Source organism: Pungitius pungitius, chromosome 2, assembly GCF_949316345.1.
Source record: "Pungitius pungitius chromosome 2, fPunPun2.1, whole genome shotgun sequence".
Taxonomy (NCBI): Eukaryota; Metazoa; Chordata; class Actinopteri; order Perciformes; family Gasterosteidae; genus Pungitius; species Pungitius pungitius.
The window spans coordinates 10836087-10853310 of NC_084901.1; the positions used below are offsets into that span (position 1 = coordinate 10836087).

At 45.6% G+C, this 17224-nt stretch overlaps 1 protein-coding gene across 8 annotated transcripts in view; it reads right to left on the reverse strand.

The window, feature by feature from the left end:
• Positions 1–17224, reverse strand: part of nav3 (neuron navigator 3) — a 129538-nt gene that overhangs the window by 61196 nt on the left and 51118 nt on the right. For 7 of the 8 annotated variants that reach the window (XM_062560377.1, XM_037461598.2, XM_062560376.1 and 4 more), the window contains exons 5-7: positions 14369–14549; positions 7914–7982; positions 4147–4289 (exon numbers count right to left, since the gene is read on the reverse strand). In XM_062560377.1, the coding sequence (XP_062416361.1) occupies positions 4147–4289; positions 7914–7982; positions 14369–14549 (393 nt within the window). Of the gene's footprint in view, positions 1–4146; positions 4290–7913; positions 7983–11612; positions 11762–14368; positions 14550–17224 lie in introns of those variants that run through there. The other variant, XM_062560379.1, reaches the window with a different exon arrangement.

Below are 17224 nucleotides of genomic sequence, written 5' to 3' on the forward strand. Positions count from 1 at the left end.
CCAAGTACAGAGCACCTGTGATGCATCTGTGATGCATGTAAAATACACATTTTAAGGTCAAGCGGAGAGGAGAGACAGTTATAAATGCACACACACACACACACACACACACACGCATATTCACACCACTTTTCCTGTCTGGTTGACAGCGCTCTCTCCCCTTCCTCTACGCCAAGAGCATCCAGCAGCGTCAGACAGATAAGTACAGTATTTGAGAGATGGTTCCAACAGAAGACAGGCAGGCACGGACAGATGTGCACTTTGAGGCCACTTTCCAGGAAAAGACAATGCATACAGGGACAGAGAGTTAGGGATGTGAAGGAAATGAAGACCGGAAGGCGGCGGTGACAGCATGAGGTTGTGCGCCATTAGTCAGAGTGAGTGTCTGTGTGGCTGTCAGTCAGCACTGTGAGCCGGGTTCAGCTGGCTCTGAGACACCTCCAGTCTGCAGTTTAAAGCCCCTTCGGGCAGGCAGAGGGGAGGGGGCTCCATTTCAGCTGTGGCTGAGGGACTTTAACCAGCTTACATGTCCAAAGACACGGAAACCCCCCCAGTGCACTGTGTCGGATCAGGACGGGGTCAGGACTCCAAGAGAAACACTCAAAACTTCTGTTTTTAATTTTTTATATGATTGGATTAAGATTTGTATGCGGCATTTTAAGGTCGGCGGCCAATCAGCAGGCGTAAAACTATCCTGCTCATGCGGAGGTCATTAATATATTGATAGCATCATTGTGAGAAACAAACCAGCAAAAGCAGCATTCATTAATGTCATACAATTTTAAGTAACTTAGCTCTCATTCTGTTTTGAGCCTAACGTACATTGCTCACTACTCTAGCTGAGAGCTGGACAGAAGAGGTTGAAACGGGATTCACAATGTTGACATTTGGACTCGATTGCTGCGGGTCGCTTTCATTGTTATATCACACGTCTACTTATTATGTTCTAAGATATTTTTGCAATGCTGCAAATAAAGATTGGACTAAGCTGTTATTATTGGTACTGTGTGCTAGCCGCACACAAAGGAAGGCACACACCTGTATAAATCATGTCAACTACAATAACAACCACATCTATCTTCTTTTTAGTGCAATAGCAGAACCTCTTTTTGGCTGTATTACAAAGGGCGATGTTCTGGAAGACACTCTCCTAGGAGGAGGCATGATTGGGTCATATTCAAACCATCGTATCATCACAGCCCGGGTTGTCAAATACTAATGCTTGGTTCCCCCCCTCTTACTTAATTAAGTTAACACGATGTACTTCACTAATGTACATAAATTAAGTTAAGTTAAAAACTAAAACTAAATGATGCCAAAGAATCCTGACCAAGTGTGCTAAGGCATATAGAAAACACACCCTTTGCTTTCTGTGTGTGTGTGTGTGTGCGTGCGTATGCGTTTGTCTGGTCACTCACCGATGAGACCGCATCTATGCTTCTGTGTTTGTCTGTGTCCTTTCTGTTACCCTTCATCTTTAGAGATGAGTGCAGTATCCCTCAAGGCAGTTTTAAATGTTAACTGAAAGGGGCTTACAAGCCTTTTGCGTGATTCTGTGTCTGTGTGAGTGTGCGTGTGTGTTTGTGCCGTCTGTGTTTGTGTGTCCAGTCAATTAACCTCGTCTTAGAGACACACCCCCCCCCCCCCCCGTCTTGCTTCCTCCATCTCCACCCCACAGGTTTTTTTTCCACGCCACATTTTTCACCGCGCAATGACTGGCCGTTGCCATGGCAACAGATTCCTCTTGTCTTGTTTTGTTTTTTTGGGGCCGAAGAACAAAATGTCATTCCTCCTGGTCCGGTCTCCTCTAAGAAACGCCTGGATTCCAGTCATAGAAGCCTTGTTTGGAATGACTCATTCACACACTCACTCGCACACATGACATTCATGGACGATTGATTCAGATGAAGGCTGTGCAGCAGTGACATGTGCACTCTTCCATACCTCTGCTTCTTCTTTGAGTACTCTTTGAGTTGAACGCTACAGCTGTTCTCCCTAACACCACAGCCAGATCGATAAGACGTGGTCCCTGGAGGATTTTTCTCTGTCTTCTTTGGTCCAATATTACAGGCCTTTTGTGGTTTAATTTGTCGGCTGAAGCTGGATTAAATAGTTGCAGAGCGACAAGGGTCACTTAGCTCCCTTCGTGCCCTTTGAGCTCTTGTTCTGTTTGGCTAGAGGGACACGGTGTCCACTCATGTAGGATCACTCGATCTTACATGAAGCCATAGATATAAAACAAGTACCTAAAGGTAATTATGACTTGGACCCGTGTAGCCCCCTTTTTCCGGGCCGAGAAGTCCCAGTTATACAGATCTACTATACACATCTGTGTTTAGAGCCATTCAAAATCCTAATGCCTACACATGAATTAACATCACAGTGTGGTCATTCATGTTAGTGAATGGACTTGTGATGATTATTTGAACACTGCCTTGAAAAAAAAGAGAAAGTCAAGAAAACAGCCGATAAGATGAGCATAACATCCATGTGGAAATCAATAAGCTCAGTAGAAATGAGACAGGAGGCACAATGACAATACATCAACTATAGCTGCATGTGGACCAACTGCACATTATTGTCACCATAAAACTGTAATGAGAATCCGGACGGTCTATTGAGAAAAACCCCAAAGGCTTTGACTTTGTATGTATTGACAGGATGCCGGACTCAAGCCAGTCTTCACTATCAAGTCATTATGCCCAAACAAGTGATGCAGATGAATGAAAAGTGCTGCATCATTATTGACGTGGGCCATCAGAATCACAGACATTTATTTGCCAAGTATGTTGGACAGGCAAAAAGATAACAATAATATACTGTACACAAGTGTGTGAAAGGGTCAAGTGTATTTGAAGCTCTCCAACTGTGTTTAAATAGAGTCAATCAGTAGGGAACTGCCAAACCTCAGTGTGTTATCAGAACTGTTATCGGATCATATAGGAATATGTATTTGTATATATTATTACAATAATGGCTTGAGTGAAAATCAAAGCATATAAAACCCAGGAGAAACATGATCTGTAAGAGAAAAAAACCTCCAGAAAACCCTGTCTTCTGTTCTCTCTGCTAACTGCTTCCTCCCAAAAGGTTCTGGCTGCATTGCTGACATCTCCTCACAATTGATTTTTCCTCTTTGCTTTTCATCCCTAACTTCAAAACAAAGAACAAGAATATAGTCTGAGCTTCATAGCAGGACTCATGCCATGTGTGAATGGTCCTGCTAAGGACGCATCCATCCGATGGACCGAATCCTTTGTAACTGTGTTTCCTGAAGGATGAACCTAAACGGGTATTTGATTTTTAAATGAAAGCATGAGACTAATACGATCAGATCCTCCATGGTTCACTTTTCCCTTGTTGCTCTCTTTTCAGCTCCAACCAATGAACCTTGCATCACCATGGCCTCCCTTTGAAGTGACACTCACACGTGGTCAGGGTGAGTGCACATCCCGCTTGGACATTTAGGATCTGATGACAGGTGAGTCACAAAACATTTCCCGATTACACTGAAAGGTTTGGTGTGACCTAAACCTGTCAGTAATGTTTTTTATCATTAAAATGACTGCGAGTGCTGGGCTTGATTTGAATATTTATCACTGTGAGCCAATGAGTCATGATGAATCCTCTCAATCCCAAAACAAAATCTTAAAACTATTGTAGAGTAAGTTACATTCAGATTGAGTCAGCCAATCTTAAAGTAATCAAAATATTGCAGGCAGCTTACTTACTGTTCAACAGAGTCTGTAAAGGAACCTATTTATGTGCAAACATTCAGTTTGGTGTGAAATAAAGTGCGGTACACTCTCGCTCCACTGTGAGACCCTTCTCTCGAGAACATAATCACTCTAATTAGCTTTGCCGCGCTCGGCAGAGCAGCCGTCTGAATGAGCCCCTTTTGGTCGTCCCTCGAATGACTTTCTCTGTGGTGGGAGGACCTCCACTTAGCGGTACAAAGAGCCGGGGATGACTCAGCACACGGGTGGGGACTGGTGAATTGGGGGCTTTTCTGCAGCCCCGTCTGCCTGAGCCGGTGGTGCCACCAAGTGGCGGGGATGGAGAAGGGGGGGGCGACGGCGTGCGCTCCGTCCCACCTCCGGCTCCTGCCAGGCAGCAGCGCTCTAACGTTCGACGCGGCGCTCTCACCTCTGTCGTTGCCGCTGGCATACTGGAGAGGCTTGCTCTTGTCGATGCTGTTGAAGCTCTGGCTGCGACGGTTGAGGTTGGACGAGCCCGGGCTCCTGGAGGACCCGCCGCCTGCAGCAGGTACTCTGGAGGGGCCTGGCAACCTGCGATAGAAGATGACATGTGTACGAGTGTGAAGCAGAGCTCTCCATGGCGATATCACTTCGTCAGACACATCGACAGGTGTTGTCATGGGGTAAGACCTATTTGGACCTTCGGAGAAGCTTTGCCTCCGACGAGGTTTGGCAAAAAGAAAGGCGCATTTTGTTGTGGACCCATTCTTTAAAACTGAGGATGGCATGGTCGATAGACGCCACATTCATTATTTTTTCTTTATAGATTGCGTCTGAAAACTATTTGACAAGAGAAAGAAAGACGAGGACCAGTCTCAAAGTCTCCCAGCTGACAGGGTGGGAGTGAAGGATGGTGGTTCTGAAAAGCATTGAGAAATGACCTTGTCTGCTTCAGAGAGGCCGTGGGTGTTTCCATTCATCGCCTGGTCTTTATGAAGAAATAACAACAACGGAAAACTGACTTAGGGTCTTCTTCCATGAAGGCCGTCGTGATGTTCTTTAACAATATGTCACTGCAGATGGAACAGAGATGTCGGAGGGAAAATTCTTTTTCTTTTAAAGACTGAAATGCTTGAATACCAACATATTTCATATGTTCCATTTAAACCACTTAATAAAACTTAAACAAGAAATCGACATGGAGTAATGATTAAAAACAATTGAGAAACCTCTCCCAATACTGCTTGAGTTTCTGATTTATACCTCTGGCAGATGGAAGGAGCTATGATTATATTCATCTGGAGGTTTCTGCTTTTTCTCTGCTTCTTAGTCACACTGTGACAGCAGGGCAACCCACAACTGCGACAGAGGGACCGAGTCAATAGTAGGGCAACTCTTAATATCCTTTAAACACTTAATCAAATACTTTTTTCCTTGAGTATATAAAGCATGCTTTTGGGAGATTCAGTTAACCCTTAAAATATTGGATTCCTAGATCACATACCACACACCAGGGGCTTAAAAGCATATATCACAACAACAATGATAACTAGGGGCTTATCAGACTAACAATTCCCCGCATTTTCTGTTGCAACCAGCAAAACAGATTGTGAAAAAGATTTTAGTTTACTTTAGGCGTCTCCCATGAAAATGCATGAAAGATGAGCCCGCCTCAGCATTTAGGAAAGCAGCACAATGTAGTTGGAGAAAAACTGCCTAATAAGTCAGTCCATGTGCTGAACAATGCATCCGCTGCTTTTGCGTTGCGCAAAACTGAAAAAAAATGAAAAGAGTGAAAAGATTCCGTTCCTCTGAACTAGCAGACTACGGACGGACTGGTACCCCAGCAGCACCACAATGAAGAGAGAAAAGGGGAGCACACACAGGTGGGAAAACAGACTTTCAATTTGGATGTTCAAGATAAATACCTCACAACAAAGCCGAACTTAAGGCACATACATGACCAATGAGCAAACGCACACGCATGTGCACAGATAACAGTGGCTATAGGCTCTTAGCTCTCACATACAATCAACAAGGGAAGGAACAGAATAGAGTGAGAAAACAAAACAACAAGAGATGAAGAAAAAAACGCCCTAAAAAGACAAAGAACAAAGCGGAGAGAATGGATGCAAATAGGGAGAGAATGAGAGAAGAATACACAGTAGCTGCAGGAGATGATAAGCGCTAAGCATCGGGAAATGAGGCTGAGATTGAAGCAATTCGGATGGATATCAGATGGAATACCCTTTTATCATAAGATTCATTCATCTTCCAAAATACATGCCCGATAATACGTCGCCAAACTGCAGCCCGAAGAGAAAAAAAATGTCACAATGATTGTGTTTTGGGACTCTACTGGACACAGAACTGGCAAACAGATGAACCAGGCCTGTCACTCTCTGGTCATCCACAGCAGTTCTTCCAGTTCTGGCCAGAGATTCTTCTCCTGAGAGCAGCGAGCCTGGTGTGCGGACTACCTTCAGGCCACCAGGATTTACACAGGGTCACCTCAGGCTCATTAGAATGGTAGAAAGAGCTGACAGTGAAGGACCATTCCTGTGTTTTAGCCCGTATAGAATAATAAACTAAATAAAAATATATTTGATATCGTAGGTATTTTCCACACCATGGATATGTTTAGCTCGGTGTTTATTTCACGGGTGGGGGCCATTGGTCCCCTCACGTTTGGCCCATGGTTTAATTTGGTGCTGCAGCTATCACATCACTGCTGGTTTGAATACATTTTTCTACTGATCCAGGATGCCTTGGATTTTGACTAAATTGTGTATTCAATGAGATTGGAGTCCTCTCTGGTGCGTCCGTCGACAGGCGTGGTGACCTAGTGAGGACTCGACAACTTAGAGCTTAATGCTCTGAAGACAGTGGGGATGGTTGTAGATCTCCTATAAGAGCGTATCATCACCTGCCCCATCTGCCTTTGGCAATCCCTAGTGGACTCCATCCGCTTCCACCATTACGCAGAAGGGTTTACTTCCTAAGGCAGCTGAAGAAGTTCAATAATGATTCCCTTCGACACGGCCGCCATGGAGTCAATCCTCCATCAGTGTCGCTTTCGCTCTGCTGAGAGTGTGATTGGCTGTAGTCTGCCATCCCTCCATGTTCACCTCCAGGTCTCCAAGGTTGGCAGGAAAGATTGTAAGTGACGCCTCTCATCCTTAACACAAACTCTTCCAGTCTTTTCCTTTGCCCTGTTTGACTTTTATGCATCAAATCACCTCGCCAAAATGTCTTTTATGTATAGCGTACTGATAGTAATAAAATCATTGAGCAGACTCTTGGATCTCTGACAAGAGAGGGCTGACTACCACTCGGAGGGCAGGAGCTGCTGGCTACAGCATTTCTGCCATTGCTCAGTGGCGGCTTGAGAGGAGTTATTTGCCAACGCGCCGTTTCCCACCGGCAAACGCTGCAATAAGTATCAGACAACTGGGCTCCGGGGTGTGTACATACCGTATGCGTGGGTCTCAAATGTGTGAGGGCCACTATGCTTATGTCAACCAGATGATGGGAAGGTCAGTGGGCCAGAGTGTGTGTTTGATAAGTCTACCAGCTCACACGACACACCGAAAAGAGAAGCCAGAGTGTCCTTATAATGGCCCCGTGACTTATTTGGCGGCGGCTTCTTCCCCGGAGATGTGTAAAAGGCGCATTCCCACAGGACACAGAACGCAGAACGGAACTTCTCGCGTCGTAAAAGTTCTGGTCTGAGAGATTATGTGCAAATAAACCCTTGAAATCGTGACTATGACCTCTGAAGGTGAAGGTTGTTTCCTGTGGAGTTGGTCCAAGTGTTGCTGTGAGTCATGTCCTTTGAGAGTGTGCTCATTCTACTTCCCGACTGAATATTTGCCCACTTGTGGAATTTACACATGAAAATGTAACAGGGAGTGTTAGAATACAAATGAAGCGCGGCTTTTTACTGCGAGGAACTGCTGCTCTACGCCTCGAGGCTTGTCTACGCCCTGCTGCAGTATCCTTGAGGAAAACACTGAAACCCTACCAGCTGCTCTGTAGCTGACCCTGACCTTTGACCTGCCTGACGTGGTCATCCACTATCACAAAAGCATGGATGTGTTAAGCACAATGTAAAACATCTGTGAAAGCATGCAGGTTGTTTAAAAAGCAAATCCAACACACACAAAAAAGAAGTCATCAAATAAAGGCCGTAAATAAAGTGTTTGTCATGTTTACCTTGTGTTCTTCTTCTGTGGTGACCCTATTCCACTGTGGGCCGGAGGACTTGCATATCGCGCTGTGAGACTGAAGAGAGAGCAGATGACAGCAGGACTGTTAAAGCGGTTAGAGGAGGACTGAGAACAGTGTCTTCCCGGAATTTTCTTAATAATCCATCCCTTAATTTAATAATGTGCGTGAGAGGAGTCGTTCAGATGGAAGCAGAGGAGATGAACAGGGAGGGAAGAAGAAGCGCATTCCACATGCTGCACTGCAGCACGTCAGAAAACATTTCTATTTTATTGCACATGATGGCTCACATATGTTTATTACCACATGCGAATGACTAAACCCAACAACATCTCTCTAGATATTTATAGGACCGTTGACATAAAACGAGAGAGACTTCACAATCGAGAATTTGGCGGTGGCACCAAAAGAAGAACAACCCCAAGACGCACGAGGCGGAGGCAAAAGGAAATGCCGGCAGCACCAGTCACGGTTTATAGCCCAACACTCACTCTTAGTCACTCGTGGAGAGGGAGAATCAAGCTGCCTCCATGCTTGACAGGAAGTTGTTAATCTACTTGCGGAGTTCTTTAATCATCATGCCTACACCCAGTAAACAATGTAGTGGGAGGCCAGGTGGCGAGGCTGCTGTTTATTCCAGTGTGTAGAGGCTCTGAGGGGAACTTCCTGTGGGAGCGGTGCAACCCGCAAACCATTGTTGTCGTAGACGGAGTGACCAAAGCCCCTTTATGGCTCTTGTCCTTTTAGGTAATCCACTACTCCAAGAAAGAGTTTCGTTTTGAACTTTTGCCAGAGCTAACATTTATGAAAATACACTCAAAAGGTGGAAATGTAACCAAAATATGTTGTATATGTATATGGAAAGCAGGCCAGTCAGTATGAAAAACAAAAATGGCAATGTCTACAGGAAACCAGATGCTAACATAGACTGTGGTTGTGGATGTTGTGAACTCCACAGGACATTTCACAGGTGGGCCATTTGAGGTTTAAATTAAAGAAACAAACAATAAGCTGACTGTGCAGGATTTGCACGTAAAAGTCCCCCACCCTTGAGTATTAGCTACAAAAGCATCAGCTCAGAGAAAATGACGAATTATGGTTATTCACATGGAATCCCAGATCATCAACTGTAAAAGTGTCTCTACAATGACCGGTATGCTTCAGCTGGTGCACAGGGGACGCTACCATCCGTCTCCGCTGACAACGAGGGACAATTTGTCTGTCCTCTGTTGCGATTGTGGGCTGCTGGTTTGGCGTTGGAGAGTGAGAGTAGAGAAAATAAACTAGCTATACTGGGTTGGCTGAGTTACGCACGGCAGTCATCTTGTTCTCTGCCCCGTCTGCTTTTGCAGTGCGCTTCCTAAGCCAGACACTGAATATGCGTAAATGCCAACACACATTTTAGCACTTCACACATTCAGCTGACCCAAATGGAATGAAATAGACAGGTTCAGCAGAAAATGTTTACCTGCAAAACAACAGTACAAGAGGTGACAATGATCACAAGAAGAAATTCTGAAAACAATGAATTCATGTATCAAAAGATTTGAATTCCTGAGATATTCAATCGCAAACCAATTTGATAAAGCATGGAGTTTGTTACAAAAACTGGCCAAGACTTTTACAAATAATCTGTTTGTGATAAATACCGCGTCTGTGCGCTCAGGAGGGCTCTGGGGGAAGTTAAACTAGAAACAAAGCAGAACCGGGGCTTAGGGGACAATAAAAGCCATATTTATTACATTTTGGTCTTTTAGAAGAAAAAAAAAAAGTAGAATACATAGTCTTGGTTGATTAAAAAAAAAAAAGCCCTACACCTACGGTATGTATGAGTATGTATTAAACACTATATACAGGTGAAATAAAGTCCGCACAACATTTAATTTCCCAGTGGTATGTTTTGTGCTCTATTAAATACCCTAAATGGCTATTAGCGCACAGACAGGACCTACTTAGACAGAGATTAATGGAGCCTGTCAAAATGCCTTTTCAGCATTCTGTTGGAAAAAGGGGTTGTTAACTTGTGCATCCCATTGTTTTTGTGCCTTTGTGGGTTTCTCCTTGTGTCTGTGTCTCCTCTCTTTCTGTGAGTGTTTGTATTCAGAGCGGTTAGCGAGGAGGTTGTGCGCGTAAAAAGGCTATAGAAGTTTGAGACAAGGTAACGTCAGTGAAGCTCACATATAGACCACAGTTGTATGTGACAGTGCGGTTGATATTCCCCCCACCCTAACCCATCCTGAACCCCCCCCACCCTAACCCATTTCCAGCTTTATGAAATGCAGTGAACCATGAAGGCAACAGTGCAGAGTCCCCAGACTGGACGGCTCATCCAACCCACATGGATTTAAGATCTTTCCGATGTGGAAAAAGACAAGGATTTAGGGCCGGGGAAAGGGGAGGGGGTGGAGGTCAAGATAAAGGGGATACAGTCTGTCACATTTGATTCAGTGCAACATACATCAACGGGGGTTCTGCTTAAGTTTAAGCACGAAGCTGCAGCACACATGCAAACGATATTGCGTGCCTTCGATGTCCTATTAAATCTGAGCACTATCAGTATCAGCCCGATTGTAGCCGCTGCCTCGAGGGCAGACACAAACTGGTGGGTTAGAGATGAAAATGGCGTGCGCTCAACCACCGCAGGCCGACGTGGTGACAGCAGGTAATGAGATGTCATCCGACCTTGGTGTCCAAGGAGGGGGGGGGGGGGTGGGCCTTGAACTCCCCGATTGGCACTCTCAAAACAGCTACATCTAGCACAGACTCACACATGAAGTCATATATCCATTTGAGCATGTGACGCAGTCAACTCAAATAGCGATCTGACGCTTGATATGTTTCAACATGAAGCACTTAGCGTGTACAGGCAGCTGCTGTCGAGTTTAGATTATGGTTATTTACAGTATGCTGCAACTAACCAATATTAAAGGGTGAAAACGGAACAGTACAGTAGTAAAAGCTTATTCTTTATTCATCTTACCGATCATGTGACTAAATACAAAAAACCTGGCATTGTTTTTATGTTGTGAAGCGTTCTAAGGGGCCCAGGGAAAAGTCCCTCCTCTTTGGTAAAGATCCCATCAAACATTTACATCTCCCTGGGACTTTTAGGGTCAGGTCATAGAAGAAAGACTCCTAGGTCATCCGACATGTACTTCTGGTGAAGCATCCTGGCGCCTTATGTCCGACGGGCGTAACTCTGTTTCCTGTCATTTAATGGAAGAGACGTTTGAAGTATATCAGACGCTAAACTATCCAACCTACCATAAGTCTTTTATGAGCGCTGAACCAGCAGTATTTACTTGCTTGGCTCAATTATTATAGGGCATTTCTGCATTTTTCAGATTAGAGGATTTAAATTTAAAGTGTTGCAACACAAACACATACCTCTAATATATCAGTCAGAGAGTTTACCAAACTAAACATAAAGAGAATGTAAAAATGCACGAGTACGCAGTACAAAAGACTTTATTCACTCTGACAGTAACAACCAAGGAAATATCCCTATATACGCAGTACGCAGGCCTATGCCAGAAAAGCTTTACATAAATGAATTAAAACAGTGTGGAACCAAACCATTTAGCAGTTCATGATGCCACTTGCACTAATCCCTCCTCCTCATTTTGCATAAAAGTCCAAGATGTAGCCTTGATGCAATCCCACACACACACATGAGCTAGACAGTACCTAGGAGACGAGCCGGGCTTGGCCAGGCTGTTGGCTCTCCCGTAGGGCGAGCAGCTCTTCCTGTTGCGGGACACAGCGGTCGGCAGGCGTGAAGAGCGCCGCACGAGGGGGTCAACTTGTTCGCCCCGGAACATGGCGCGATACAGAGGGAGGGTTTCACTGCGCCCTGCTAGGCCTGGGCCCCCGTGCCTTCTAGAGCGCCGACAAGCTCCCGTGGCTCCGGCCTGTCGCAAGCCGTCCAATAGGGAGTCCCCCTCAGACACACACACACACACACACACACACACACACACACAGTTGCAAACATCCCTGCCCTAGAGACACCAGTCAGTCCAGCAGGTGGTCTCTATAGAAAGCTTCCCCACATCCCGACTGTAGATAGCCAAATGTGTGCGTGTGTGTGTGTGTGTGTGTGTGTGTGTGTGTGTGTGCGTGCGCGTGTGTGTGTGTGTGTATGTGTGTGCGTGTCTCTGCCTGTGTGAATTTTCTGAGGCAGATCATTTGATCATTTAAAAAGCTTAACATTTTGATTTTTTAAAGCGTCCATTCTCTTGGCTTATCTGAGTGTTTATGAAGTCACTCAGACATGCATTATCTCCGGGGTCGGCCAGGGCTCACAGGACTTACACAACATGGGACAATTTTTCATCTTTTAATGACAATATTTAATTTAAAAAATGGGTGAAAAGGAGAGGGAGGTGTTCACCAGCCTGGCGTGAGGCCTCGAACAAAAGGACCATTACAAATCATTGACAGGATTGCAAGTTGAATCAGTTAATGCTAGTTGCATTGCAGGGGATTCTTCAGATTCACTCAATTCTACTCAGTCAAGCGGGATCATTTTTACATATGCTTCCTCATAGATGTCTTTAGGATTGAAAATGACACATTTCCAACTGTCTGCACACATATCATATACTGTATATATGCTGAATACATTTGTTCATGCTCTTCATTAAAGCTATATATTGTTTACAATGTGTGAAATCTTCAAACCCAGGATGAAATCACTGTACGGACTGAAACATTAATTCTCCTTCTGCATCTGTCAAAAGTGCATCATAAGAGTTTACCGTAACTACTTAAAGGAGTCTACGGTTGTGGGTTTGTCCTCTGTTACTGTTTATCTGACCAACTTCACACTAGGAGGGCGCGTGGAAGGGGACAGAGAGACAAGCAGCAGCTTGGAAATGGACACACTCCTGTAACAGGCACTTATTAAACTACAGGTAGATGTTGTGCGGACAGTGTTTTGCCTCCCCTGTGCTAGTAAAGCATGGCATGCTCTCATCATCTGCTTATTGTGTTGGACCGCCTGAGTCCATTCCTCTGATTCCTCAATATACCTCCAGACATTCCTTTCCACAAGTTGTGTGATCATTTAAGTGCAACATATTTGTAATCCTCTCCCGTTGCTTTCAAGCTCTTGGAAATGACTTTTCACAGCGAGAGGTTGAAAGCTCACGGATGAATGTCCCACTTTAACACTGACAGACAAGGGATCCGTTAAAGTGATCCTGTGACCTCCTCACATTGAGACATGATTAACTAATCAGCCCTGGGGTATTGAGAGATTAGTGGGTGAAGGCAAAGGGGTCTGCTGGGGAAATAAGAGCCACTTCATGAAGTCCTTTCCTTCATGAATCTACTGTATATGTTCTCCCATTTGCATCGGGGTAGAGTCCTCAAACATCTCATTAAATAAAACCTCAAGTCTCTCCCAACCAACTCTCCACCTGTTGTGGCGGAGGGAGGGGTGTCGGTGGGCTATGGGAAGCAGCTGTGCCCCCAATAACCCCCAGCCCCCCCTGCACCACCCACCCCAACACCCACACACAATACACCGACCCCATCGCTACCACCTCCTAACCCGTCCACAGTGGGGGCTAAGGAGATCGACGATATCATCTTACCCACGTGCCCCTCCTCAAGATCTCAAGTCCTCTTATTGCTGACACACACACACACACACACCGCCGCCAAACAGAGCGGGCAAGCAGCAACTCGATCCGGTCAGGAGGAATGCCGCTCATGTGTGGCATGGCGGGCTTTCCTCTAAATGCTCTTCTGGGGTCTGTTCGGTCTATTTAAGTCTTACAGGGTCAGGCCTCCTTTGCTTTGCTTTGACTGCATTTTGCTGCAGTTCCACTGCATGATGTCCGTCTTCGGGTTATAATGTAACTCCAGTACCAAACTCAACATCCCCTTAAAATAGTGCTACACCGATTTAGCATCCTGTGAAGTTGAAAAACAGTTGTAGAAGAACTATTAACAGGAGTCAGATTTTTGTCTCAATGTTTTGCATATTTTAACAGGAAATCATAAAAAGACCAATCAAAATGAATGCAGATTTTCATTCAATACCCTATTCAACTAATGGGAGTTGGTTTCATGGAGAGAAGCAGCAGCTAGTACCAAAAAATATATGTTGATTTATAAACAGGAAGCAACGCGACGTCCTTACAGACATCTTAATGCAGGTAACCAACGGCTGAACAAGCAACACAAGCTGTCCTCTTTTAGACCTCGCGTATAGGCCTGATAACAGTAGAAACCCTAATGAGAAAAGGCCTATTCCATTCACACGGAGAGACACTCACATCCATATATTCCTATTTACAAAAACGTAGAGCATAGAAAAAAGCTAAATCTGTCTGTCAGCAGGAATCCGAAGACATGAATTGTGTCATTAGCATGCTGCATTGTGGCCCGGATATCAGACACCAGAGGACGGGAATGCGTGGAGCGTTGTGTACCTGGACTGCATCTCCTGCGCCTTGGGGCTGCCGGCGGTCGGCGCGCCGCTGCTGCTGCTGCTCTGCTGGCTGAGCTCCACCAGGGACTGGTAGTACTGCTGCTGCTGCTGCTGCTGCTGCTTGTAGCGCGACAGGATGAAGAAGAGGCCCAGGATGCTCTTCAGGTTGCCATTCCTGATCTCTGTGGGGACGAGAGCGGGAGGGACAGCGTCAGTGTTGTGCAGTGAAGCCACCACCTTGGGCTCCACCTGCACGTGGTCTTTACCCTGCATGGCACAAATGCATTCTCTTTATATGAAATAATGTGTGGAAACCAAAGCAGTGTCCAGTGATGCTGACAACATTTTCCAAACCCCTTACTGTAAGGTAAACCTATGTTAAATAAAGTCACTTGGGGATAGAGCTTAAGTGCAGCTGCTGTGCAGCAGGAATAATATTTTTATAAGAGTAATTATACACTGGCTTTAACCGGAGGAGACACCGATGTACCGTATGTAATATGCAGCGCTATAGCACTGAAGAGGGTACAGCACAAGGTAACACTTTCTGTGTAGGCCACGGCTCAAGAGGAGAAAAACATGTGGTAGATTCCAGCCTAAAGCGTCTGCTAACACACAGCTGGATCATTTGGGAGCGCGGCTCAGCGTGGGAACTGCTGGACGGGTGTTTAACATGCTGACGTCCGTTGTGAGGGGGCAAGACTGGGGCCATGCCGAGCAAAATATACAACGGCAACTTCCACTACATTTTGGCATTTGCCACGGAATGAAGGGACTGATCATGTTTTTTCACAGGTGCAGGGGGGAGGGATTTAAAACCCATCCAGCGGGGCGCAGAGGCGGAAGAATTGATCGCTGTGGCTAATCCACCCACTTGTGAAATGGACTTTTGGGATGGAAACCCTCAGTGGGAGCTGGCGCACGCAGGGACAACGGAGGCTGACGCAGGGCTTTTTTCGCTTCGCCTGGCGAGGCTCCGACGTTCTCCCCGGCTACAGCGTGCCATCTGCAGGCTGGGGAAGTCAGAGACCATTAATCGCACTGGCGTTTTGATCATTTTGTTGCGCAGAGGCAATCATTTAGACTGAGCGAAAGAGAGTCCGAACGGCAGCGTTTCGCGGATTCAGCTGCCCAGGGGGGAGCCGCTTTGGCACTGGTACAAAGTAACGGAAAAATGAGGAACAAAGCGCCCTGCCCCATTGCAAAAGGGAAGCTGCCATGCAAGGTCAGGCTCAGAAAAGCAGATTAGAACAACATTAAGGTGCGGGCATGGGCCAATTACAGACAATGAGTCATATCATGTTACCTTAAGGGTTAACGTGGTATTTCTCTTTTAAGGCCTTCGTGCTGCCCACTTTGTGCTCGTAGGCTGAATCCCACACTGAAGTACTCTGAGCCCAGTAGTGATGTGATAATTAGATAAAAACATACTTGCAGGATTTGCATTTGCTGCACACTGAAAAAGAATTCTCTGCAGTTATTAAGCAGGATGTACAAACAGAATGGGTTTCTGCAGTCCAGCTCGTCATCAGGTCAAAGCAGCGCCAGTGTGTCGGCTGGAACTGCATTGTGGATTTTTCACAAGGCGTCACCTTGTGGGAAGTTGTGGCAGGGAGTTAGGATCGGGCCGTTCTGCTGAGACTAAGAAAGCCCATTGCTGGGGCACTCGTCCTCTCCTGAACAGAGCGGGGCGGTCTAGAGGACAAGCCCTTCTGCTTGGCACTTGCTCAAAATGTGGAGGCCATTGAAAGGGTTTTTAGTGGATTTATTTATTCATTTTTTAATGTTTGGAGTGGTTGGTCATTTCATTAGTTAAAGGAGACTTTGAAGGAGGAGAAGGAAAAGCCTCTAAGACTGATCAGTAGTAGAAAGAAGAGGACACATTCTGGATGAGCATGACTACATAGTTTATAGTTGCCTACCTCCTTTAATCAGCCTTTCTTGGGTTTAATCCCCAGACATGGCGTCTCCACATATTGCCTATGCTGGTCGTGTCTTTGCTTCCTCCAATGCCCTTGGCTTGCTTTGTGCAATCGGGCTGTTAATTAATTTGTTTGGCTTCCACTTTAATTCCCAATTGGCTCTTCAAACAACTCACCCCAGTGTTCTGTTTTAAGGTAAAACGTTTTTCATTTTAAAAAAAAGTGGAGTGTGCACCGTGGGCGACCCCAGCAACATGGCTCTAATGCAATCAGACCCACTTAAAAAAGGAAATGGACCCACTGAGAAAAAGCAGGAGGGACTCTTAAGTGTTGAGCAGGTCGCCCTCTGGTTGTACAACCAATAAGAGGCTGTTCTTGAATGGTGGAAAGAGGCTTTAATAACATGCTCAGAGGACCATTGCAGGAAATGTGGGTTTTGGACATTTACACCTGCTTTTTAATGCTGGTAACGGCCGCATGAATTAACACCATTTTTGTACTTTTTACGGCCGTGATGTACTGATACAGAGCTTGGATTCACATGCTAAGAGACTCAGTGACAGACGCACTGAGGGCCGTGAGTGATGAAATGTGGCAGCAACAGTGATGGACAGAGTAACCCAATAGTCCATATATTTACAGGCCCACTTTGAAAAATCCTCGCCTTGAGTAACCTTGCTGCTTATAGTGCTGCAGGATTTAGATCGGTTGGTCAGTGTGTCAGCCTCTCAGGCTATTTCTGCTGCCGCAGACGTCAAGGACGCGTTCGCCTCTTTAAAAGGGAACAGGAAACAAGGGGTCTGCGGATCCTACACAACAGCTGGGCTCATTCTCTGTGGGAACAATTGCTTGTACCTAGAAAAACTCAAATCAGGAAGAATGAGTTTGGATTTTTCCACTGCAAACTGAACAAAACACATGTCTTGAAATCAGCG